The sequence below is a fragment of the Suricata suricatta genome, chromosome 17 (assembly GCF_006229205.1).
Source record: "Suricata suricatta isolate VVHF042 chromosome 17, meerkat_22Aug2017_6uvM2_HiC, whole genome shotgun sequence".
Lineage (NCBI taxonomy): Eukaryota > Metazoa > Chordata > Mammalia > Carnivora > Herpestidae > Suricata > Suricata suricatta.
This window is the reverse complement of record NC_043716.1, coordinates 2,899,827-2,926,459: the sequence shown is the minus strand read 5'-3', so window position 1 is coordinate 2,926,459 and position 26,633 is coordinate 2,899,827. Positions and strand designations below refer to the sequence as shown.

General features: G+C 51.2%; 1 protein-coding gene across 6 annotated transcripts in view; it reads left to right on the top strand.

The window, feature by feature from the left end:
• MYH10 (myosin heavy chain 10) overlaps positions 1-26,633 on the top strand; it is a 114,651-nt gene that overhangs the window by 9,512 nt on the left and 78,506 nt on the right. For all 6 annotated transcript variants that reach the window (XM_029929161.1, XM_029929158.1, XM_029929160.1 and 3 more), the window contains exons 2-3: positions 7,266-7,422; positions 14,310-14,337. In XM_029929161.1, the coding sequence (XP_029785021.1) occupies positions 7,266-7,422; positions 14,310-14,337 (185 nt within the window). The remainder of the gene's footprint in view (positions 1-7,265; positions 7,423-14,309; positions 14,338-26,633) is intronic.

Here is a 26,633-nt window from a genome sequence, read left to right as displayed (position 1 = left end):
ATGTTTCTTTTTTGAGAGAGAGAGAGGGGGAGACACAGAATCCAAAGCAGGTTCCAGGCTCCAAGCTGTCAGCACAAAGTCCTAGGTGGGGCTCGAACTCACAAACTGCAAGACCATGACCTGAGCCGAAGTCGGATACTTAACCCACCGAGTCACCCACGCACCCCTCTGTATCTGGATTTTAAACCCCACAGGGTGCTGCCCTCACTTCTTAATAGAGTCGGGGTTCCTTTCATTTTATCCATTTTCTCTTGCTTTTCATTTTCCTTTCCAGCTCTTGGTTCCCATCCCCCTTCTAGAAAGCCTCACTGTCTGACAGCGTCTCTTTGTCTCAGTTTGTTTTTTTTTTTAGTAAGCTCCACGCCCAACATGGGGCTCGAACTCACAACCCCAAGATCACCCCCCAAGCCAGCCAGGTGCCCCTCCTCCTTATTTTTCACACTTCTCCCCACCCTGGATTTGGAGGCCCGAGCCGGCAGCGATCTTCCCGTGAAGACACCCCTGCGCCATCGAGAAGCCCGTCTGTGGCTTCGTTCTCGTGTTTGGAGCTGGTCTGTGGTTCTCTCCACTGGCTGTTGCTAGAATTTTCTCTGCGTCTTGGGTTTCCAGCACATCCACTCCGAGGTGCTTCGGTGAAGTTGGCTTCTCTGTATCAGGTGTGGAGCGTGGAGCAGTTTTGTCTGTGCCTGGATGCCTTTGGTCGGTTCGGGGAAGTTCCCAGCCCGAGACGCTTCTGCCCCCGCTCCTTCTCCTCCTGCCGGGACCCCCGGGCCGACCTTCCCACCGCCCCCCACACAGCCTTCCCGTTCCGCCGTGTTTTAATCCCCATCCCCCTCGCCCCCTGTGCTGCAGCCCACGATACCTGCTTCTGATAAATTGTGGAGGAACTAATTCTTTCTTCATCCGTATCTAAATTGCCTTTAAACGCATCCGGTGAAATTGCTAATTTCAGTTACTTTTGTGTTGCATTTTTCATTTGGGTTTTCTTTTTATGAATTTTTAAAGGCTTCTTAGGTTTTTTTTTTATGGGTTCTTTTTATGGCTTTTCTTTTAATGGTTCCCGATTCTCTGGCAGAATTCTCGATCACGTGTCTTAATCCCTGGAACATGCTGCTGTCCAAGATAATAACACAAGGCCGTACAAGCAGACTCACCGGGGATGCACAGGTTATCTTGGACCGTGGGGGTTAGGTGGCCGCGGCTGTGGGTGTGGAGGGAATGACATCGAGCCCTGTCTAGACTGTCTAGAGCCCCGCTCTGGGCAGGCTGGCTGGCCGTGGATGGGACAAGCACGTGCAGCCCATCGTGCAGGGGTCGGGTGACAGCCTGGGATGGCCCCCCCCGGCCGACAGGCTCCTAAGTTCTATGCTCCTGACCCTGCGCGCTGCTCAGAGTTCCACCCTGCCCGGCCTCCTGCTCCTCAGCCACCGTTTTGGGGATTTGTGACTGCGTGAACAGGACGTAATAATTCCGTATCAGCAAACATCGAGTCACGTCCACACTGCCCTTCCATCTCGTGTGTATTGCAGCTGGTCAGCTCACGTCCGGGTCCGGAGACGGCCGCTGTATGGTCAGCGGGGGTTCTCTCTTCGGATCTGTACGTCTCCCCTCTTTGATTTGAAGAAACAGAGTCCATTGTTCTCCGGAACCGCCCTGGTCTGGGTTGTGTTGATCGCGCTCGCATCCAGGGGTTTGATCTGATGTGGACTCAGGTTGTCTCTCTGTGGTGCTGAGATAGACCAGTGAGTCAGCACGGAGCGTGGGCTTTGGTCCCGCAGACGCGAGCGTCCCCGCGGGTCCCTGTCTGCCGGTCACTAAGGGCGTAGCAACCAGTGTGTTTTCAATGACTGTTCTTTTTACAGAACTTTGGCCTTTCTTCCTCCAAAGAAGTAACGATTAATATTTTAGTGTTTATGCCCTTGTGCCTTCGTTTATCACCGTCCCTCTGTCCTGTCGTCTAAGAAGGAAGCGCTCAGAATTAATGTGCCCACTGGATCGCTTATTTCTGATATCCGTTCTGCTCTGTACTTTCTCCACTGTGCGGGTTGGGGCTTTTACTTAGAGGATCCCCACACCACTCCTTGCTTGCCTCGGCCCGGCTTCTCGCCTGTGCGTTTCTGTTCCAGGTTGCAGAGTCCCCGCTACATCATGCTCTGCTGCAGCTGTCAGTCTGTTTCCTAAGGTTTTCTTCTCGCTGATCTTCTAGGCCGTTTCCATCGGCCCACCCGCTCTCCGAAGCCTCTGGATGATGACACGTTTCGGTTTTCATTCTTCATACCCGCGTGCAAAGCCCTGTGGACGCGGTGTTTGCTGATGGTGGGCTGAGGCCCCTCCGTGGGGGCCTGGGGTCCTCCGCGAGCTGCGGGGGGACACCCTGCAGCTTGAGGACTCGGGGCCGTTCACGTGCATCTTTGGTGGCTGTTGTGTGCAGAGCTGCCGAGGGCTGGGGAGGCCCCCTCCCGCCTGCGCTCTCGTGACCCGCCGCCCCCTCCTCTGAGCCCCGGCCCTGCGCTGGGACTGGTGCAGCGGTCTCCGCTCCCTGCTCCTCGCCTCTCCCCTTCGCTCTCTGTGCCGTGGCGCTGCCACGTGGATCCTTCTACAGACATGCTCCTTCCCCTCCACCGCTCTTCTCCCCTGAACCCAATGCCTGGTCGCCTGTGCGGCCAGAATCTCAGCGGTCGAGTCCGCCGTTCTGAGCCGCCACCGCGCGCATTCCGTGCTCAGCAAGGCCAAGCTGCTCACCCCGCCTTGCGTCTATCCTGCCACCAAGTTTTATGTTCTTCCTATATTATTTATTTTTTAATGTTTTAGATGCTTTTTATTTATTTTTGAGAGAGAAAGCCTGAGCAGGGGAGAGGCAGAGAGAGAGGGAGACACAGAATCCGAAGCAGGCTCCAGGCTCTGAGCTGTCAGCACGGAGCCCGACGCGGGGCTCGATCCCTCAAACTGTGAGATCATGACCTGAGCCACCCAGGTGCCCCGCTCCTCCTATTTCGGTAGGAGTTTCTTTATCCCTCCTTTTGCCCTTTAAATAGTTGTTAAGAGAACATCAGAGACCATCTAGATCTGAATTTTATACCTCGTTCTGCAGTTTCTGATGAGATGGCCTTGGTTTGGGGGGCCTGGGGGTGGTTGTGTGTGCTGCTCCAGAATTTCTGTCCTACATATAATCTGTCTCCTTTTTTCTTACTGTTCTCTTTTTAGTCCCTTATTTTGTGTCTTGTTTGTTTGTTTGTTTGTTTCTTCATCCCCAGAGGTGGGTGTTTCTAGAAGGCGTAGAATGCCTTGTGTGTGTGTTCCGACCCTGAGGGAGTACTCTTTGGAACTTCAGGTCTCAGAGACACGATGTTAACAACACGTTGTCCTCCTGCCATGTGGCTCGGGGGAGATAAAGCAACACAGCATCGCTTCCGTTATCGGCTCCACAGGAGCCCAGAATTGCAGCTCATTTCCAGATAGTTCAGAGTTAGCCCTTCAGGCGCTTAAATTGAATAATATTTCCACATGAACATTTTTTTGCTCTCCCCTTTGGCAAGCGCAGGGTGCTGGGGATTATTTAACCTTGTTTTCAGATGACATGCTCATATTTGTGAGACTGAGTCATTTTGGAACCCTAGTCCGGAGACACACATGTTGGAATTATTTCTGAGTTAAATGTCGCTGTTAGGATCCGTTACCAGGCCATCCATGGTGTGGGATGGTCAGCCGGATTTCCAGAGTTTAACTTCCTCGCACTGACCTGTTTTTGTTTTTTTGTTTTGTTTTGTTTTCTTTGTGGCCGGTCTATAGTTTCCTCTTGTAAAAGTGAAGTGTAGAAACCATAACTTCGTGATAGACTCCGATCTAATCTTTGAGTGGAAAACCGAGGTGTATGTAAAAACTCAGCGCGGGGTGCGGGGCTGGCTCAGTCCGAAGAGCGACCGCAACTCTTGATCTCGGGGTCGTGGGTTCATGCCCCGGGGGGGGGATAGACATTACTTAAATAAGTAATGGTGTTTTTTTTAAAAAATCATTGAGGTGTATAGTTAGGATTTGCTAACCTGACCATATACAAGTTAAACTTGATAAAATGCTGAACTGAGATCATGTCTCTGGTTTTCTAGCCCTAAATAAAACCTCGGGGGGCGCCTGGGGGGCTCCGTCGGTTGAGCATCGGCTTCGGCTCAGGTCATCTCACGGTTTGTGGGTTCGAGCCCCACGTCGGGCTCTGTGCTGACAGCTCAGAGCCTGGAGCTTGCTTGGGATTCTGTGTCTCTTTCTCTCTCTCTGACCCTCCCCTGCTCACACTGTCGCTCTCTGTCTCTCAAAAATAAATAAAAAACATTAGAAAGATAAAGTAAAACCTCGGTTTCTCTGGTCTCCAACTGCCTGTGTGTGGTGTGGTGGCAGAGGGGGTGGACAGGAGGCTTGCCCCCGAGAGTGCCAGGGTGTGGGCGCGGCCGCCCGGAGCCAGCCAGGCTTCTCTGGCCTCGGACAGACAGGGGCGATGACCCTCTGGCCAGCTCAGAAGGGAGGCGAACAACCCACAGTCGTGAACTTGGGGCACAGCCTTTCGCCTGTGCCCCCTCTGCCCACACCTGTGCCCACGTCTCCGGTCTGACGTAGAAAAGCTGCGGGGGGCCGAGCCTGAGACGTGGCCCTGACCTGACCTCGGCCCTCCTTCCAGCAAGCTCCCGCCCCAAGCCCCGAGCCTTAGCACCGGTCCCTGCGGGGTCGGATGGGGCCGCCTCCAGGGTGCCTTCCGGTGGCCTTGGCCATGGTTCCCACCTTCACAGACACAGCTGTGGCTGAGAAGCCCCTAGAGGTCCCCGGGGAGCAGGCCACACAGCCGAACGCCATTGGCCCCGGTCTTTTTGGTGTCCTCTTGCCTGTGGACTCAGTCCCCCAGGTCACCTTATACAAGGCCTGCGGGGTGCCTGAGTGGATCAGTCGGTTAAACATCCGACCTCGGCTCAGGTCCTGAAGTCCTGGTTCATGAGTTCGAGCCCTGTGTGGGACTCTGCTGACAGCTCAGAGCCTGGAGACTGTTTCAGATTCTGTGTCTCCTTCTCTCTCTGCCTCTCCCCCACTCATGCTCTGTCTCTCTCATTCAAAAATAAATAAACGTTAAAAAATAAATAAAAGGCCTGCATCACAGTGCCACAGACTGCCATTTCCACATGCTTTGGTCCTCGGAGCGCTGGGGCCCCGGCAGCCGCGAGCGGCTCTGTCCCTCCATGACCCCCACAGTCAGTTTTGTCCGCTCCTTTCAGGAATCATTCTTTTTTAAAAAATTTTTAATGTTTATTTATTTTTGAGAGAGAGAGAGAGAGACAGAGCATGAGTGGGGGCGGGGCAGAGAGAGAGGGAAACAGAGAATCCAAAGCAGCTCCAGGCTCCGAGCTGTCAGCACAGAGCCCGACATGGGGCTCGAACCTGCAGACTACGAGATCGTGACCCTGAGCCGAAGTTGGACGCTCAACCAATCGAGCCCCCCCACCGGCGCCCCTTCTCAGAAATCATTCTTAGTGAATTGGGAAAACCCCCAAATCGCAAGTGTTCTTCGTATCAGTTCTGAATAATGGTCAGTGTGCTATCAGGAAGGGTGTGTGTCTTCTAGACTCGTGGCTCTTAAAAATGACCGAGGACCCACGGGGCGCCTGGCTGGCTCAGTCAGTGAAGCATGTGACTCTTTAAATTTTTAATTAATTCTTTTAAAAATTTGCATCCAGGTTAGTTAGCATACGGTGCAACAATGATTTCAGGAGTGGATTCCTCAATGCCTCTCACCCATTTAGCCCATCCCCCCTCCCGCCACCCCTCCAGTAACCCTCTGTTCTCCATATTTAAGCATCTCCTATGTTTTTTTTTCCACCCTCCCTGTTTTTATATTATTTTTGCTTCCCTTCCCTTATGCTCATCTGTTTTGTATCTTAAAGTCCTCATATGAGTGAAGTCATATGGTATTTGTCTTTCTCTGGCTGACTAATTTCACTGAGCATAATACTGTCTAGTTTCATCCACGTAGTTGCAAATGGCAAGATTACATTCTTTTTGATTCCCGAGTAATACTCCATTGTGGATACACACCACATCGTCTTTATCCATTCGTCCGTCGATGGACATTTGGGCTCTTCCCACACTTTGGCTATTGTTGATGGCGCTGCTGTGAACGTCGGGGTGTGTGTGCCCCTTGGAAACAGCACACCTGCGTCCCTTGGGTAAATACCTAGTAGCGCAGTTGCTGGGTTGTAGAGCAGTTCCATTTTTAATTTTTTGCGGTGAAGCATGTGACTCGATCTTGGGGTCATAAGTGCGAGCGCGCTCTGGGTGTAGATGTTACTTAAAAACAAAACCTTGAAAAAAAAATTGAGGGGGCACCTGAGTGGCTCAGTCAGTTAAGCATCGGACTTTGGCTCAAGTCATGAGCTCACAGTTCATGAGTTTGAGCCCTGCATCGGGCTCTGTGCTGTCAAGCACAGAGCCTGCTTCAGATCCTTTGTCCCCTCTGTCTCTGCCCCTCCCCTGCTTGTGCTCTCTCAATAATAAATAAAATCATTTAAAAAAATTAAAAACATTGAGGACTTTTTTGTGTCCTTTTGTGTTTGTGTGGGTTATATTTATCAGTACTTACCGTTTTTGAAATTAAAGCAAATTTTAAACATATGTATCCATTCACTTGAAAATAATAAACCACTTCTTTACTTAAGTAAATTCATTTAAAATAAATGTACAAGGAACATAAATAAGTTTGTTTCAGGAAACAAACTATGTTCCCGAAACAACGGTCAGAGAAGTTTTACGTTTTTGCAAATCTCTTAACAACCACGTTTCCAGGTGATTGTGGATATTCTTCCTTGATTCTACACCTGAACTTGCCACCTGGTCTTGCCTTAGAGATGAGTTGCAGTGTGGAATCTGCAACTGCGTCACTGGCCTTTCCGTACCCTGCACACTTGGGAAAGAATAGCCGTGAAAACGGGAATTCCGGACTGCTGGACGTCGGTAGCCTTGTGAGGTCGGGGGCGGGGGCCTCTGTTGTTACGTCCATCTTACAGATGAAAGGACTGAGTCCAGGCGAGTGCCCGTTAATAAGCGATCTGTGGGAGAACTGCCTGCGGTTTGGAATTACCCATCCTTGGCTAGAGTTAGGGGAGGAGATGAAATACTCCAGGGATAAAGGCCCTTGTTCAGATCACCGTATGGGCGCTGGCTGTGTGATCTATTCAGGATTTTTTTTTTAGTTTTGTTTTGTATTTTAACGCTGTACTTTATTTTTCTTCTAGACTTATTCTGGACTCTTCTGTGTAGTCATAAATCCTTACAAGAACCTTCCGATCTACTCTGAGAATATCATTGAGATGTACAGAGGGAAGAAGCGCCACGAGATGCCTCCGCACATCTACGCTATCTCCGAATCTGCGTATAGATGCATGCTTCAGGGTAAGCGGGGGTGTTAGCGGCCGCGACACCCAGTTCCTCGAATGTGAGTTAGTGCTTCTGTTTGTGTCTCAGAGGGCTTGAAGCTTAAAAAAATCTTGAGAAGTAACAAGTGTTTCTTGTAGAGGAATTAATGAAGTCTTTTTTGTAATGTTTATTTTGGGGGAGGGGCAGAGAGAGGGAGAGACAGAATGCCAAGCAGGCTCTGTATTGTCAGCACAGAGCCTGATGTGGGGCCGGATCCCACGAACCGTGAGATCATAACCTGAGCCGAAATCAAGAGTCAGATGCTCAACTGACAGCCACCCAGGTCCCCGTTAAAATTTTTTTAAGTGTGTTTATTTTGAGAGAGAGTGAGAGAGAAGGGGCATGAGTGGAGGAGGGGCCGAGAGAATCCCAGTCAGGTCTGCAGTGTCAGCAAGGAGCCTGACGCAGGGCTTGATCTCATGAACCGTCAGATCATGGCCTGAGCTGAAATCAAGAGTCGGACACTTAACCGACTGAGCCGCCCAGGCCCCCCTGAATTATGAATTTTTTTAAGATGAGAATGGGCAGTGTGGCCATTTTCTAGAGGAAGCAGGTAAGTATGACTGTTGCTTCCTAATTACTTCACGCTGATTTTTTCGTTAAAGAGCATCAAATGTTTGTATACATTTGCTCTCCACCACCAACCAGTATAACCGGAGCTCTCTGGCACTGGCTTTTAGAACCCACAGGAAGAGCCACAGGAGGAATAATAGAAAAGATAGGGGCCTCATTGGGGAGCAAACGGTCATAAAAGATTTCTGTCTTAAATACATGGAAAGGGGCCAACACAGGTTAGAAAGTGCAGGGCCAGCTGCTTGATCGCGATCGTTTCCTTCTAGATTTAGGATGAAGTACAAATTTGAAGAGTCATTCATTTGAATGAATCATGACTTTCGACACGCTGGTTTTACGGAGGGACATTTTCCTGAAAACCAGACCGTAGCCATTTTGAACGCACTTCCCACTATTGTGGAGCTTTCCTGTAATAACGCTCCCTCTCTTTTCATCTTTTGCAAAATAAACTTGGTAAAGTATGATAAAATTACCATCAGTTTCTGGGGCACCTCGGAGCCTCAGTCGGTTAGCAGCCAAGCAGCCAACTTTAGCTCAGGTCATGATCTCATGGTTCGTGGGTTCGAGCTCCGTGTCGGGCTCTGTGCTGACAGCTCGGAACCTGGAGCCTGCTTCAGATTCTGTGTCTTCCTCTCTCTCTGCCCCTCCCCTACTCAAGCTCTGTTTCTCTCTATCTCACAATAAATAAACATTAAAAAAAAATCTATCAGGTCTTATAAAATGGTTCCGTGATCTTCAGGAGCCAGGATGCCACCTGTCCACCCGTCACCACATCACAGGCCTCGGGGGCTGGGCCGGAAGTGTCGTGGGAAGGCGTTCATAAAGTATGGCACCCAGCCCCTACAGCACATTGTGTTGGGATGCTTATGTACCAGGTCCCCGGAGGCAAACAGGAAGGGCACGTGACCATTCAGAATCCATTTTGGCTGAAAAAAGATTAGATTTAATATTGATTCTGAGTCTCAGAGCCGGGCACAGTGAGAAAACGGCTACTGCCGCGGGGACTTGCAGAGAGCAGAGAGGAATGGGCAGCGTCTCTGGGAAGAGACTCTTTATGTGCTGGAAAGGGTTTGTATAAATGAACACACTTTGCCTTGTTTGGGAGAAGAAACTGGAGAGAGAACACTCCTCTAATTGAATCGGTATTTCTCCATCCGAACAAGTACATTGTCACCGTTGAGATGGTTGACCCTCTCCTGTCTTTGAAGTCTCCTCTAGACACGGGAGGTTTCCAGAAGCCAGCGCTGGTTCACGTATGCAGTTCTCACTTTGGAAAGAGGGCAGAAGCTTCAGACCACTGAGCTTCACATGCCTGCCAGGGAAGGTTCTAGAATGTATTGTTCGCAGTCTAAGAGCAACTTGACAATACACCCACAGTCCTTTCGCATAGTGGGAAGGAAGCACAGAGTGGACTGTGTTAACGAGAATCAGGACCGCTGCACAGCATTCCCAAGTCTTCCGTGACATCCTCGGGGGTGTTTGTGGCACAGAACGAGGAAGAGGTGGCTCCCCGCTATCATGTTGTTACTCCTGTTCTCGCCACGCTGGAGCAGACATTTATTGACGATTCCCGTGTGCCAGGCCCTGGGCCGCATGTTCAGTGTGCGTGACGGGGTCTACCACAGGTGTCCTGTAGAGTCACCAGAGTTGCTGTCCCTGCTTTACTGAGGCAGGAAAACATCACAAACTCGACCCAAGAATATGTAGGTCGTGAGAGGTTATGAACTAGGATTCGAAACCAAGGCAGCATGACCCGTTCTTATCCATGACGAGATTCTACGTGAAAATCAAACAGAATTAGTTGATAAGTTTTGGTGACATCACAATGGAAAGATACAAGAACAAAATAAAACTCAACAACCCTATCACATACCGCGATGTAGGTGGGGGCGACGCGCTGAGGGACCCCACCCCTCCACTGGACTGGGCGTGCACTCGGGTGGTCAAGTGATAGCTTACGCTGCCCACCAGGGCTGGCCCAGGTGGGTTTTCAGTTACTGCCCTGAGCAGAATGGCCAGATGCCATAGGACTGTGAAGAGGTCGGTAGCTAGAGAAGGGCCGAGGGGAGGGGGGATTCAGAGCACAGGGTCCCACTGAACAGAATTTGTTTCTTTAATGTAAAGAAACAGAGGAGAGCTTACCTAGTGTCCTAAGTTTAGATTCTGGGGGGATGCTGTACCAATAAAATGCCGTATGTGTCTGTCACATACTAGTTGCTCAAGAAACACTGATTGAATGAATGAAGGACAGAATTCTTGGATGTAAACTTGATTGCAAAAATCTCAACCTCTGTTCTTGTTAGATTTGTATTTAAGTAAAATATAACGTAAGTAAGTGCTTCATGCCTTTTAGTGTTAAAGGAAACTTGAAATTTTAAAATTTCCAATTGTATACTGCTGACATATAGAAATATTTAAAAAAGAATTTTTTTACATTTATTTATTTTTGAGAGAGCACAGTGGAGGAGGGTCAGAGAGAGAAGGAGACACAGAATCCGAAGCAGGCTCTAGGCTCTGAGCTGTCAGCACAGAGCCCGACACAGGGCTTGAGCTCACAAACCGTGAGATCATTACCTGAGCTGAAGCCAGATGCTCAGCGGACCGAGCCACCCAGGCGCCCCTAGAAATATTTTTAAAAATCTACGTATTGACCTTGTATTTTACAACATTGCAGAACTCACTTCTTCTGGCAGGTAGTTTTGGTGGGTTCTCTGGAATTTTCTGTGTAGACCAGCATGTCCCCTGCAAATAGAGACGTCGCTGTGTCCTCCCTCACATCTTGTCTTGTGATCATGCTCAGTAGGTGTGGGAACAAGGGACATCCTTGGCTTGTTCCTGGCCTCAGAGACAGGGGACGCCTTTCACTTTTCCACCATTAAGGATGGTGTTCATGGTACACGTTTTCTTGTACATGCCATTTATCAGGTTCATGAAATTCTCCCGTATTCCTAGTTTGCTCTGGGGTTTTTTTCTTTTAATATGAATGGATGTTGAGTTTTTCTCGAATCTGTTTTCTACATCAATTCAGTGTTCTGTAGTTTGTAGAGTTGGCGAGTTAGGTCCTTGGCCTTTGGGTGCTGAACCAGCCTTGCGTGGCCAGGGTGGGTGTCGCCTGCTCCTCCCGGGGTGTGCCTCTGTGCACGGCGCTGGCTTTGATCCGCTCGCGTGTTATTAAGGATTGTTGTGCCCGTGCGGATGACGGGGGTTTGTATGTCATTTTCTCGTGTTGTGACGTCTCTGTGGTTGTGTCAGAGTCCGGCTGGTCTCTGAGAATGGATTGGGGGAGGTTTCTGCCTCTTGAATTTTCTGGAAAGTTGTATGGTTTTTTTCTTCCCTTAAATGCTGTGTGGAATTCACTAGCGAAACGTGTTTACTTTGCAGGAAAGCTTTTAATTACACATTTATGTGTTTTTACCTGAGGTAGAATTGACACGTAACATTACGTCGTTTCCACAAATCCGATTTCTTTGCCAGATATGAGGCCAGTCAGGTTATTCTGGAATGAGCTCTAGTGGTTTACGTCTTTTTAAAAAGCTGTTCATTTCCTCTGAGTCTCACTCGGACTGTGTCTGTGGGATTCAGGGTACCTGTTCTCTATCTTATTCTAGGTGTTGGCAGTTTGTGTCTTTTTCCGGATCAGTTTGGTTGCAAGTTTATCAATTGGTTGATTTTTTTCAAATAACCAGAATTTGGTTACATTGATTTTTTTTTTTCTTTTTTCCTTATCCCCATTTCAGTGATTTCTGTTCTTTCTCATTTTCTTTCTTCTTTCTAATTTGAATTCAATTTGCTCTCTTCTAGTTGTTTAAGGTAGGAGCTGAGGTCATTGATTCAGAACCTCCTGCGTTATGATTTAACTCGGTATGGATTCCCCACGTACCTCCGTACGTGATTCTCAGGACGTGCTTGGAAAGGACTGGGCATCTTCCGAGGCTAGTTGCATTTTTGAAAGTGAAATTGTTCCCCTTAAATATCCGTCCAGGCTCCGGGTGCATTGACCGGTTTTTAGAGATCAAGGTCATCTAACGTTGCTACGGTTCGTTAGTTGGCGGGATTAGGAGGCGTCAGGGAGGCGTGGGCGGATCACGTTTGGTGAGCATCTTCCAGGGGACGCCCTTACTGCACGCATCGGGAAACTGAGGCGCAGAGCCCGCACAAGACCAGACAGATGAGCGCTGAGGACAGAGAAGTCTGGCTGGGGCCGGGGCGCCGCGAGCCCAGGGAGTGGAGAACGGAGCGGACTGGGACAGTGGTGGCGGCTGTGATGAGTACGTACGGATGCAGGAAGAGAGCCGTTCTGAGTGAACTCGGAGGCAGTTGAGTGTTGGCTAATTTTTGTGTGTTTTGATATTTTTATACGTGTGAACCGGCTCGGAAAAGCCGTGAAACCCTTGGTGGGGTGGAGCTCTATGGAAGGTGCTCAGACCTGGCAAACTTAAGGCTCTGAGGGTTCCTGTTCACAGTGAAGAAACACGGGCTTTTAAAACCCCAGCCCCGTGGGCGGAGAGCCCGGGAGGAGCCGGGAGTCAGGCCGCGTTCGCAGGGCAGAGCCGGGGCCAGGGCGCGAACCCGCACTTCCCGGGGCAGCAGCCAGCCCTGACCTGCAGCCAGCGTAGGTGCTGGCGTGGGGAAACCGAGCCTGGTGTCGGGCAGCACCGCCCCAGGGGCAGGCAGCCGGCAGTGCGGTGCGTCCACCTCCAGAGCATGGTTGAAAGAAGGACGCATCGAGGAACCCGAGGGACCCCAGCCGAGCGGAGCACGGAAGGCCACGTGGGGACACACGGTGGCCGTGGGTGTGGGGGCAGGGCGGGGAGGGAGGGGTCGGCCTCGGCCTGTGAGTGTGGCCTGCGCGGCCAGAGGGAGGGGATACCGCAGTGACCGGGGCTGTCCCCAGTTCAGTGAGACTTGAGGAGAACTCGGTTCATACACAGAGTATACGCACGGGTTAGTTTATCTTAATAATACATGACATTTATTTCTCTCTGATACAAGCTACTTATGCCCAAAGGGGCGGGGCACCTGGTGGCTCATGGGTTAAGCATCTCTTTTTTTTAATGGTATATTTATTTTTGAGAGATAGAGAGAGAGAGCGCGTGAGCAGGGGAGGGTCAGAGAGAGAAGGAGACACAGAATCTGAAGCAGGCTCCAGGCTCTGAGCTAGTCGTCAGCCCAGAGCCCGATGTGGAGCTCAAACCCATGAACTGTGAGATCATGACTGAGCTGAAGTTGGACGCTTAACCGACTGAGCCTCTCAGGTGCCCCAAGCATCTGACTCTTGATCTCAGGGTAGTGAGTTCAAGCCCCGTGCTGGGCGTGAAGCCTACTTAAAAAAAAAAAAAAAGCTACTTATGCCTGAACTCCTGTGAGACCCTTCTTGGGTCCTGGGGTAGCCACTCAGGGGTTAGCAGGCTCCACATGGGCATGACAGAAGACCCTCCCCTCCTCGGGCCAGGCCCGGCCAGCACGATCCCGTCTAAGCAGCACCAACAACACAGGTGCTTGAGTCAGCCAGACCCGTGTCTTTGGGCCACCTCCCGGAACATTTTCTCCTCCACAAAAATAGATAATCAATGCCCATAAGTGATTAGAAATCATACGTCCCACGCTGGGGGGCCGGGACGGGGGCTGTCCAGGGCAGGCCGCGGGTCTGGATTTCACCTTTCCATTTGCAAAGCTGGGCTGAAGATTTAAATCATTCATCCATTTAACATCCGGTGTGATTCTGCTCTCGCTGCACTTTGTTCTGTTATTTTTGGTCTGCAAACCGTCGGGACCTGAGACGCTGGTTGCGCTCCATTTAGATGTGTGTCTGCCGTCAGCCTTCCCCGCCCAGGGTGTGATTTTTTTTTTTTTTTTCCCTCTCTCCTTTTCTCCCTCAGTTAATAACGATTCCTCTCTGCTCTGGTGGTGGGTGTTCTTGAAGCCTTTTGCAAGGCAGTGGCTTCCAGGCCTCACCCTGCATGGGAGTCACCTGGGGAACTTGCCGAAACAGGGGATTTCAATCCCAACCCCCTGAAGATGATCTGGTGGGGGAGGAGCCCCGGGGAGCACGTTTTTATAGGGCTTCCCAGGGGACGCGGTCATGCACGGGGCTTGAGCATTAAGGGTGATGGGGCTGAGGGTCTGGCCTCGTACGGAGCAGGGGCCCGGAGTCAGGGCGCTGCCAAGGTGGGGGAGGCGTCGGGGGGCGGGAGCGGAGTGGCTAAAACTGTGCTGCAACCTGATTGCATCGAGTGTCTGAAACACCAGGCAAATGGTCACTTTCTTTTTTTGTTTGTTTTGTTCTCTAGATCGTGAGGACCAGTCAATTCTTTGCACGTAAGTAAACATCGAATGTTCGGACTTGTTTTTGAGTCTGTTGGAAACGAAATTGTTTTTTGTGGCGGTGGGAGGCGGAGCAGTAGTTTTAAGAATCTGACTTGAACCTTGGCCGTGACCATTTTGAGACTAAGGTGATGGGAGTTGTTTAAGTCCGGGGTTGGCCGGCCGTCAAGCCAGGCTTTCCCACATCTCTCAGTGTCGGTCTGTGACACTTGGGTCCTGAGTTTACACGCGCACCTGTTGGGCTCCTGGACATGCCAGTCGTTTATCCGTTTTACCTGCTAAACGTTCCCAACGGTCACGGGGGTCGTGTGCCGAGTGCTGGCGAGTCGGGAGTGAGCGAAGCCGTCTCCACAGCAGGACCCCATTAGATCTGCTTAGAAAAGGCCTGGCTGCCATGTGGACGGAAGAGGGTTGGAAGGGGGAGGCTGTTGGGCATTGCAGGTAAGGGGCGGTGACCTCAGGCAGAGGCCTGACGGCATCCAGAGGGGAGCAAGGAAACCCGCGGAGCAAGAGGAGGGGGAGTTAGTGGTGGGGCCGGGGCATCTGCCCTGCGGCCCGTCTCAGTGGGTCCTTTGCTGTGTGCTGCGCGCCTGGATGTGGAGCTCTGGAGAGGGCCGCTCCAGGCGCTGAGGCCTAACCCGTCCACGCAGGCCTGTAAAGGGAGGGGGGAGAAGGCCGAGTGTGGAGCCTCGAGGAAAAGCACATTCAGGGCTCAGGCAGAGTGAGCCCCACAGGGACAGGCGCATTGGATGTGTCCAGGCCGAGGCCAGGCGTACTTGGAAGATGGGGAAGTGGAAAAGTTAAAACCCAAAACCTCAGGAGTAGGCCTGCCGCTCTGACATGGAAAGAGAAGCCTGGCGGGTGGGCCGGCGTGGACTAGAGACCCGGGGCTGGAAATCGAGAAGGTTCTCCTCTGACGGCTTCTCTTTTCTAAGAAGCAGCAACTCTGGGATCTAATGAGGGGAGGGCAGGTCGAAAGAGCTGACGCAGGTCTGCTGGTCATTGCGTTTTCTTCTGGCGCTGTTTAGCCTCTGGGTTCTCCAAGTTAGCTGTTCCTGAACGGCACGCCACCTGGAACTTGATGGCTTAAAATACCTTCCCAGCAACTGGGTCGGGCTCCACCGAGCAGATCCGTGGATCTGGGTCAGCCTGAGCGGCCCAGCCAGGCTGGCCCTGCACCTGCAGCGGCTGGGGGAGGGGAGGCGTGGCGGGGCGCCCTGCTCCCTCCTCTGCACCCCTTCTCGTTCTCCAGCCAGCCGGCCCGGGTGTTCAGCGTGGCAGCGAGGTTCCGGGAGTAGCAGGTGGGCGCGCTGTTCAAGTGCCCGCTTGTGTTGTCCGTGGCCAAGGCCAGGGTCAGGGTGGGAGACGACGGGGAGCAGACGGAGCGAGGCGCCAAGCAGTCGGGCCCTTGCCCTAGACCGTCCACTGCAGGGCACCGGACTGGATCTGGTTCAGTGATTCCGGGTCCAGCCAGTGGGGGTGGGGGGCAGCCCGGGCATCGAGGCGCCGTCGCAGTGGACTGTGGGGTGTGGGCAGCGGGAGGGGACTGCTGGGAGGAGGCAGTGCTGGGAGTCTGGACGAGATCGAAGGTTAACGTCGGGGATGCCGGTGTGCGCACAGGACGGGTGGGCGGTGCGGCTGCAGCAGTGAGGAGCTGGGGAGGTGGGAGGGGGTCGCGGGGGCCACGGAGTGGGACACGCCAGCCCTTCCTAATGCTGCATGATTCCACCTCGAAGGGTGTCCTTCGTTCCAAGGCCGTTTCCCAGTTTTTTGGGAATAAAAAGTGCTTTCTCTTTTGAAACAAGACTGGACGGTTTTGTTTTTAATGATCTTCCCGGGGCGGGGTGGGGGATACATCTGATGCTGTGATCTCAGAGACAGTGGGCGGGCCAGGGCCGGGGCTTATACGGCGGGCAGGTCTGGAAACAGCACCATGGTGGGTGAGGAGGCTGCCACCCACTCTCTTCCTGTCTTGGGTCTGTGGGGGAGACCTCGGGGGTCCTCACCAGAGAGGGCTGCCTGGGGGTGATGGTGAGGGATCTAGGGTGTTTGGTAAGCCAGCCCGAGGAGCGGGCGCTCCAGGAAGAGGCGGATGATGTCCCAGAAGAGAACGGGGGTCCCAGAGTGTGGAGAGGAATCGGGTGGGGAGCAGAAAATAACAGGCTTTGGGATCGGGAGAAGGAAAGCGGGAGCACACTGTAAGACGGCAGATGACCAGAGGAGCCGACTTCTCGGGTGTGAACCCGGACAGGGAAGGCAGGGCTGTGAGCCCGAGGAGCCCCCACAGTCCATCTCTCGGGGGCGGGGCGGGGGGAGGTGGCAGATGGGGGAGGAGACTTGGGTCTCTGGAGGTGGCAGCTGCGGCTGGTACTCCCTGGCTTCCGGTGGATTCCTAGCTCAGGCGGGCTGGCACGCGCAGGGTTACTTTCTAGACCCTGCTCCTTCTTACCATGCCTGTGGCTTCTTGAAGAATCGGCATGCTGGTGGGGGAGACCAGGGTGGTCCCATGAAGCCTCGGGACGTGGAGGAACAGCAGGCGATAAATGACATCAGGCAGTTTTCAAGGATTTGGGCGTTAACCTGAGCATATGGTGTGAACAAGGAGCAGCTTGAACTCATTAACCTTCATTCCTGGGTGGGCGAGACACTCCGCCCGGCGTCCGGCCTTCTGTCACCTGCTCGGCTCGTGGGTTCTAGGACTCCAGACCCCAAATCTTGGTGTCCTTTAACCCCTTCCTCTCTCAGGCCCCCGTTTCTAGTCACATTGTTGGACATTTCTTTCTGTCTTGTCCTAGCCGGTCCCACGCCTAATGTCTGGCCCATTTTTGTGTGTCCTGGTTGACTTTGGTGCCTTCCCTCCAGGGAGGAAATCTCCTCAAATCGAGGTGCCTGGGTGGCTCAGTCGGTAAAGCGTCCGACTCCTAATTTCGGCTTAGGTCATGATCTCAGGGTTCTGGGTTCCAGCCGCCGAGTCAGGCTCTGCATTGACTGTGCGGAGCCTGCTTGAGATTAAAAAGGAATATGCCCAAATCGGAACCCTCCTACACAATCAGGTCCACCCACTTTGACTTTTCTCTCACCGGGCCCTTTTTTGATATACGTATCCTGCAGTTCTTGGCTACTTATTTCTGTCCTATGTATTTTGTTTTGCAACTTAGTGACGTAGGAACCCTGATTTACCTTAACTGCTTTTTAATAATCCCCAAGAACCTGACACAGTGTTCTGAACATAGTATCTACCTAGGAAATCAATAAAATTTCAAACAAAAGAATGAAATCTCTTAATGAAGGAGGAACCAAAACAACAGGCTAAAGAACAGATTAAGAAGTTTTAGGAACTGGTGATTCCACACGTTTTCAAAGGAAGAACCTTTCTGGCATCATTTTTAAGAGGCATTTTATTTTGAAACTTAAAAGCTATACAAAGTAGAATGGCGTATTGTCCCCATGTGCCCATCACCCAGCTTCAGTGATTTTGTTTTTAATGTTTATTTGTGAGAGACAGAGTGTGAGTGAGGAGGAGCAGAGAGAGAGAGGGAGACAGAATCTGAAGCAGCTCCAGGCCAGCCGTCAGCAGAGCCTGACGCGGGGCTTGAACTCCCAAACCATGAGATCATGCCCTGAGCGGAGGTCAGATGCTTACCTGACTGAGCTACCCAGGTGCCCCTCAATGATTTTAAAATGATTTACCACATTTCCTTCATTTTTTCCCTTAAACTTTTGCTGATGCATTTCTGCAAGTTTTTGTATTTGGAAAAATGCAGACCTATAAGGTTGGAAGGATGGTGCCTTCAATGCTGTGGACCTCTCCCCCTGTCAGTTCTCTGCGCACACGAACAACTCTGTAACGTTTTGAGTCGATTGCACCCTGAGATCCTTCAGCGGGTGTCTCCCAAGGATGAGGTGTTCACAGAAACGCAGCCCGTTAGCACGCATCGGCCAGCATGGATTCCGTCCTGTCTCGTGCAGAATGCATGTTCAGTTTTCTGTGATAGATATTGACCTGTTTTTTGTAACTTTTAAAACTCATGATCATGACAAGGCTCACTCCTTGTGTTAGATCTCTTCAATTAAGAATTCTGGAATAGTCTTCTCACTTTCCTTGCTTTTTTTTTTTCCTCCATTGGTTTGTATTCTTCAAAAAAATCAGTTACTTAAAACCTGAACCGCAAGTGTCTTTTAAAGATTATCCATTGCAGGGGCCCCTGGGTGGCTCAGTTGACTAAGCATCTGATTCTCACAGTTAGTGAGATTGAGCCCCACAATTGGGCTCTGCACTGATGGCACAGAGCCTGCTTGGGATTCTCTCTTTGCCTCTTTCTCTCACTCAAAATAAATAAACTTAAGGAAAAAAGTCTCGGGCACCTGGGTGGCTCAGTCAGTTAAGTGTCCGACTCTTAATTTCAGCTCAGTGTGTGATCCTCACAATTCGTGAGTTCGAGCCTCAAGTTGGGCTTAGCACTGACGGTGTAGTCTGCTTGGGATTCTCTCTTTCCGCCCCTCCCCTGCTGTGTGTGTGCGCTGTCTCAAAATAAATACACTTAAAACTTTAAAAAAAGCGATTATCCATTGCAATGCAGTTTTGACATGGGCTACCTGGGCCTCCTACACCTCTGACCAGCTGCCCACAAATTTGGGGGTTGCTACCCCCTTGGGTTTAATAGTTCCCTAGGAGGGCAAATCAGAACCAGCCAGAAACTGCAAGGGTGAGGTCTCGGAAGGTTCCAGAGGTAGAGCTTCGTGTCCTCTGGCAGTTCCCCTCCCAGCACATGGTCAGCGTTTATCCCCAACCAGGAAGCTCACCAGAGCTTCAGAGCCCAGAGTTCTGGGGTTTCAGGAAGTAGGCACGACTGATGGAATCATGGGCCTTGGAATTGAACCCCACTCCTCCCGGGATGTCGGGCTGACTTCCCATGGCTCACGTGCCCAGAGTTACTTACAGTCCTTCACTTGGGCTTCCAGTACGAACACTCCCATCCTGGAACTCTCTAGGGGCCGACCGCGAGTCCCCTCCTCAGCAGCAGCCCTCGGGCCCACCACCAGTGACCGAGGCCTTCCAAGGACTGGCCGGGGGCAGAGACCAGGCTCATTCTCTATGGCGCAGCCTCCGTTAAGAGTCCCACGGGAATCCAGGCGTGGGAACGCCACGAGAGTGCGGACAGGTGAGCCACACCCTGCTCCTGGCCGGGGAAGAAGATGACCCGTGCGCTGACCGTCTGCAGTGTCGCGGGGACGGCGGCCCCACGTCGTCCAGCGAGCCGGGACCCAGGTGCAGGACCTCCCCTCCTTGATCGGGGCGTTGGAGAGCTTGGATGACCATTTTTGATGAGACTTTGTGTAACGTCTGGAAGCAGGAAGCACTCGGGGAGGGAATGACCACTGCTGACTTAATGAAAGCTTCACGAACACTAATTTACTTTTGTCGCCCAGAGTGACCTCTGCAGGCACTTGGGGTCAGAATCATTTTGGACTCCTTTGTCGTCAGTTAATAGGTTTGGATTTCTGACCTGAGGCTCCCAGTGTCTGCTTTTCTCTTTTTGAACACAGTAGCAAGTACCTTCTCTTTTAGTCTTTCCTTCTACTTTTGCCAAGCCTCTGACGGTGGATATTTTCAAACCTAAAGCAAAATGGATGCACTGATATACTAACCTGCTCGTCCGTCTGGCCATCCATCAGTCCATTTTCTTGTTTGTGTCAGGAGGAAGATTTTTCCTTTCCCAGCTCACCTCCAGCCCCCTGGGGTTGCAGATTAACTGGCCATAGATCTTCAGGAGAAGAGTCTTCTACACTCTATACTAACCTTGGCCAAAAAAAGGACGCTTGGGGCTTCAAGGAGAAAGCACGGAAGAGGAGGATTCTGTCAGGCTTGTACTTCCTGCGTCTGTCTTTCCCAATCCAGAAACTCCCTGGGGCACTGGTCAGGGGCAGGGGTGGTTTCAGGAGGCTCTGCTTAAGGTTAGATACAGTTTCCTTCTGTGGCTGCTGATCAGAGATAAGGTAGTTTTTATACCACTTTGATATCGTTCCCTTCCTTTGATTTATTTCAAGGTAAATTGTAGATATCCACACACTTCCCCTTAAACGCTGCAATGTACACAACATTAACTAAAGGTCAACATTTACATGTTTGTCTTTGGAGGCATGATTTCTATGTGATGAAATACATGAGGCCGAAATCTACCTCTGAGTTCTTTGTCTGTCCGAGTCTCTGTCAAGAACATTACCTTCGCCCGCCCAGCACGTCCCCACCCCCACCTCTTCCAGCCCCTTTCGGGCTTTCTTAATTCTCGGATCCCACTGGTTATATTTAAGAACATGTTTCTTACTCACATCTACTATAAGCTACATTGTGAGCCAAGAAATATGAAAATGTGCAACAGTGTATCTCAGATTGGAGAGACTAGGAGATACTCTGGTGTCTCTGAGTACCCGCCGCACACGTCCAGGCGCGTGTCAGAGAGCTTTTAAAACTTGGCACCGCGACAAGCTAGTGAAGTTTCCTACGGGAGGTTAACTTGTCACTTTGACATAATAGTTATTTTATATTAAGTACTTCTGTGGACCTAGTACCCCAAAGACAAATAGAATTGGAAGCAACATTTAAAAAACAAACAACTACCTGAGTTTGATAGCCTCTCTTTAACCTTTACTCTTTTAATCATGCGCTCTGCAGTTTACTGTTCCATCCAGAGGATGAGCGTCTTCACCTCCCCTCTGGCCTCATCGGCTACAGCCACCGGGCCAGCCTTCTTCTCTGCAGACTCCGGCCGGGACGGTGCTCCACCCGTCCTGCCAGGTTCTGTGGTGAGGACACTGGGGGCCCCTTGACCCCGAGAAAGCGGTGCTCTTTACACTCGGACCCTGTGTAATTGGCGGTGAGATTCCCATCCAGAGTATATCATCCGCGTGACTTTCTTCTCATGAGAATTAAAATTTGCAGTGTAAGCCACCTTGGTAAGGAAATTATGCTGTTCTCTAAGCTCCCTTTTTAAAGGGTAACGTGTTTACGTTTATGACTCGCTAACTGCTGGCTAACTCCCGTTTTTCTCATGTTAAGTTTATTTGGTAACGTAACCAACCACTGTAACGCCCCGTCGCCTCCCATTAGCCTTCTATCAAGGACGTGATGGGGTTTTGTTTTTCTTACTGTTAAGGAATTTCCTCTGTCCCATCCAGATGCGTCAGGTGGTGCTGAGGAGCCCGCCTGGATTTAACAGTTCTTGCCGCAGAGGAGCCTGTATTAGAAATGTCGGGGTCACCAAACCAGCAGAATTGATTAAATGGCTAACACCCCAAAATAAGTCCCCACGAATTCAGTCAGCTGATCTTTGACGGAGGGTCACAGGTGACCTCACAGGGCAGAGAGCAGCCCTTTGAAAAATGGTGCTGGACAGCCAGACAGCCACATGTTAAAAAAAAACAAAAAACAAACCTAGACCCAGGCCTTACACCCTTCACAGAATGAACTAGAAAATGGATCACAGACCTAAATGTAAAACCCAAACTATAAAACTCGTCTAAGACAGGAGGAAGTGTGGACAACCGGACTCTGGTGATACTTTTTCAGATATTTACACTAAAGACGTGACCCATGAAAGAAACAATATGCTGGACTTCGTTAATATTAAAAAAAAAACAAAAACAAAAAACTTCTTTCCAGAAGAATGAAAACGTAAGCCAAAGACTAGGAGAAAACACTCTCAAAAGGCACATCAGATAAAGGACTGTTCCCCAAAATATACCAAAAACACTTCAAATAAGAAAACAAACCACCTCAGTGACAAATGGGCCAAAGACCTCAGCAGAGCACACGGAGAGACGCCCGCGCCACACGGTCTGCACGCCCCTCGGACCGCGGGGCTGACGACACCGGAGCCACGGGAACGCTCGTCCGTCTCCGCTGGGAAAGCGAGCCGCCGTGGCCGTTTCTTCCAAAGCCAAGCCTGCTCTCAGCGGGACCCGCCAGTCACCCGCCCCAGCATCTCCCCATCGGAGCAGAACTCGGGTCTGCGCCAAAACCTGCTTTGTACGTAAGTCCCCGAGCGAGGGCGCCACCAGGCTGCCCCCAGCAGGTGAGTGGATAGACAAGCTGGTCCCGGCGGCGATGGCACGTGATCCTGCGCTAAAAAGAAGTGAGCTCTCAAGCCAGAAAAAGGCACAGACGGACCCTACGTGCATATTACTAAGCGAAAGGAGCCGCTCTGAGGAGTTCCAACTACGTGACATTCTGGAAAAGGCAAAACCATGGAGTCAGGAGATGAATGGGCACTGGGGGTATGGGAGGGAGGGGAAATGACTCGGCAGAGCACAGAGGAACTCTGTCATACTCTGTGTGACATCCTAATAGTAGGATGAGTCATTACGTGTTTGTCCAAGCCCACAGAACGTACAGTACACACCCGGAGTGAACTTCGGGCAGTTACGATGTCCTGTGGGCACAGGGGTGTGTGGGAAATCTCTGCCTCTCTCTCGATTTTCTTGTAAGCCTAAAACTGCTTTAAAAACACACACACATTTTTAAAAACCCACATAAGTAAGGCCTTTGTTTTAGAAACGCTTAAGTCTTTTTTTAATGTTTTTTACTTATTTTTGAGAGACAGAGAGAGTGAGAGCAGGGGAGGGGCAGAGAGAGAGAGAGAGAGAGAGACATAGAATCTGAAGCAGCTCCAGGCTCTGAGCTGTCAGCACAGAGCCCGACGTGGGGCTCAAACCCATGAACGTGAGATCATGACCTGAGCCGAAGCTGGACGCTTAACCAACTGAGCCCCCCGGGCGCCCCGAAACGCTCAAGTCTTACAACGATGGGGAGTTTTGGAGTATGTAGGTGCATCTCAGAGCTAAATTACGGGAGGAAAGAAGTGTGTAAACCAGCTTGTGAATGGGAGTTTAAAATGTTGCTGGCAAGGACGCCAGGAGACGGCAGTGGCCCCGTTGCAAGTGGCGTCACCGTGAACCCCGCAGTCGCTCTGTCCGCCCCAGCACCTGTCCCGTTCTCCACAGCCCCCTTGCCGGGTGTCATCGCAGTGGAGGGCCTGAGCCCAAGCCCCTCTTCTTTTTTTTTTTTCTTTAAAGTGTGTGTGTTTGAGAAAGAGAGCGAGCTGGGGTGCGGCAGAGAGAGAGAGAATCCCATGCAGACTCTGAACTGTGCGTTCATGACCTGAGCCGAAACCCAGAGTCGGACACTTAACCAACTGGGCCACCCAGGCGCCCCGAACCCAAGCCCTTCTTGACCATAAAACCCCGGCTTGCTAATAAGCTCTTTCCTAGCAGAACAGAGCTTTGGAACTGTAGGAAACCACCAGCTAGTGTGTGTGCGCGCGCACGTGTGTGAGAGACGTGTTTTCAGGCGGAGGTATCCGAAGGAAGGACTTGAGGCAGAGGGTGTTCAAGAAACCAGACTGGATTTGGTGTCACGAACACCCACGGAGAGTAACGGCGGAGGCGGTTAAGATCTGGGGGAGGAGTTTCTCGCTGGGGAAGTGTGCCTGCGGTGGGGGGGTGGGGGCACCCTGAGAAAGAGCCCAGAGTGGATCGGGTGTTAGCAGTCCGTCCCCCTGCTTCCCAGCACTGTTGGTTCTGACGTCTGCTGTGGACGGCACGCCTCTTTGAGAAGCCAGTGCACGCCGTAGACCTCTCTCGAACACTCGACTACCTCCCGCCTAGAAGCCCCCCGAGCTTGTGTGTCCCGGGCACCCTGCGCGGCGGGCTCCCCGCTGTGCCCTGTCGCTGGCCTGGCGCCTGGGCCCCCGACCGCGGGTGGGAGCGAGGGCAGGTCCGCGTGTCTGTCCTCGCTCTTCCAGGTCCTGGTCCGCTGCCCTCCTCCAGGCGGACCCGCCTGACTCAACCGGGTTCCGTCACGTCTTCCCTCTGTTCATGTCGCTGTTATCCCTCCGCTTCTGGCTCGGACGCCCGTGCCGTTCGCTCCCTCTTTGAGGAGCAGTTTCCACGAGTCCTGGGCCCTGGGCCTCGGATCCTGCCCCCGCTTCCATGCACGTGGGGGTTCCTTTCTGCCCCCCGCCCCCCCTCCCCCACAGTACTCCTGTGAATACCCTCACGTTCGTCGTGGCTATTAGCACTCTCTCCATTTACGGAGACTGACCTGGGGCGGCGCCAGGCTCCTTCCATGCACGGAACTGGAGCTAGAGAGTGGCAGACAGGATGTGATCATTCAGGTCATTTTTGACACCGTAAGGCACATTCTTTTTCTTTTTCTTTTTTTTTTTTTTTTTACATTTTTATTTATTATTGAGAGACAGGTAATGAGTTGGAGAGCAGCAAATAGAGAGGGAGACACAGAATCCAAAGCAGGTTCCAGGCTCTGTCAGCACAGAGTCCAACACGGGGCTCGAACCCACGAATCGTGAGATCATGACCTGAGCTGAAGTCCTACACTCAACCGACTGAGCCCCCCAGGCGCCCCTTAAGGCACATCCTTAACCATCACGCTAGCATTAGAGATTCATAAAATAATTCAGAGTCTAGGAGCTCAAGGTACCTCACAAACGGCCCGTAAAGTCAAGTCCCAGGTACTCGGCAGTATTCACTGGGTACGAATCCTGTGCCTTAGATGGACTGCAGTTTTTCTTCGCCACATTCTTAGTGTGAGAAGCTACTGTCCACATAAAAAAAAAATGTTTTGTTTATTTTGAGAGAAACAGAGAGCAGGGGAGGGGCAGAGGCAGGGAGAGAGACTCCCAAGCAGGCTCCGCGCGATCATCCTGGAGCCCGACGTGGGGCTTGAACTCATGAACCACAAGATCGTGACCTGAGCTGAAACCCAGAGTCTGGTGCTTAACCGACTGAGCCCCCTAGGCATCCCGCCACTGTCCGCATTTTAAGACGGGGAGGAGAAGGGTCCCCGCCTCCCCTCTTGGGAACCCAGTACTAAGGTATCGGGATACATTCGTCTTTGCAGTAAGATTTTCTGTGTCAAAGTTACCTTAGACCCGAAATAGAAAAAAGGGGACAGTTTATAAGCAGTTGTGGGGTGCAGCCCGGGGAGTGTGACGGGAGGAGAAGAAGCTCCAAGGACACACTGAAGCCTGTCCAATAGGAGTTCGCCGGGAAACCACAGAGGCAAAACTAAGCTGAAAAGGAACAATCAAAACTATTTTCAAGACAAGTCATCATCAGTCTAAATGAGAGGCTCATTTCTGGGCGTAACAGGAAAGTTATTTGTTTGAAAACAGCCTCCAGCATCATGATTAGCCTTGAAGCACTAAGTGTTTTAAACAAAGTTAACCAAACGGAGAAAACCACTCTCATAGCTATTGAGCAATGACGCTTGAATGAAATCCAGATTCTTTGCCACGACTTGGGACACCCCCTCCTCCCTGCTGCATCTGGAGCCCCCACAGTTCTCTGCCTCGCTGGTTGTTTGCGTCAGATCTTACACAGCCCCGTTCCTGGCACAGAAACACCTTTGTATTCGGGTCTCAACCCCCCACCCACTCCTCCAAACATGGCCCCCTCAGATTTCACTGGCCTGTTCTCCCGCTTTGGTGGGGGGGCTCGCCCGACCATCGAGTCTCCAGGAAAGTGTCCTTGGCTCCTCTCCACCTCCTCCCCCACCTCAGCTGCCTCCTTGATGCCCTCACAGCGTTCCTAGTGTCTTACACTCCTCTTGTTTGCGTTCTGTGGCTTTTTTTTTTTTTTTTACGTCTTTGCCCCTGAACTTGAGCTCCCCAAGGACATAGACTTTGTTCACCGCGCTAGCTCTTGCCCTTAGAAGAATGCCCAGTACACAGTGGTTGATTTCTAAGTATTTCTTGAATGAGTGAATGAAAATTTATTACCTTGTCCAGGTACCAGTAGTAGCAAGGTAGAAAATATAAGGACGTTAATAACAGGAATAAAAAATATAAAAAGGAGCCTAAGAATAAACTTAATGAAACGTGCAGGGCCTTGTATTCATTTCTTCAGTGGCATTTCCGGAGCCCCTGATGTGCTGGGCACTAGGATTTCAAAGAGATTAAGACAAACACAGTCCTTGATTGTTGTGAACATAGAAAACACAAAACTTAACCAAGAGACCGAAGACCTCCTTTTCCCATTAAAAAAAAGTAGCATGTATGTTAATATTACTTAATTTAAAATTGCACCCCTTTTTTATTTATTGGGCAAGACGTGAGTGAGGCATAACAGAACAAAACTATCTGAAGTTTATTTTTTCAGGTAAACTACTACTTGATTTTTTGGTTTTTTTTTTTTTTTAGTTTATTTATTTTGAGAAGGAGAGCAGGGGAGAGATAAAGAATCCCAAGCAGACCCCATGCTATCAGCACAGAGCC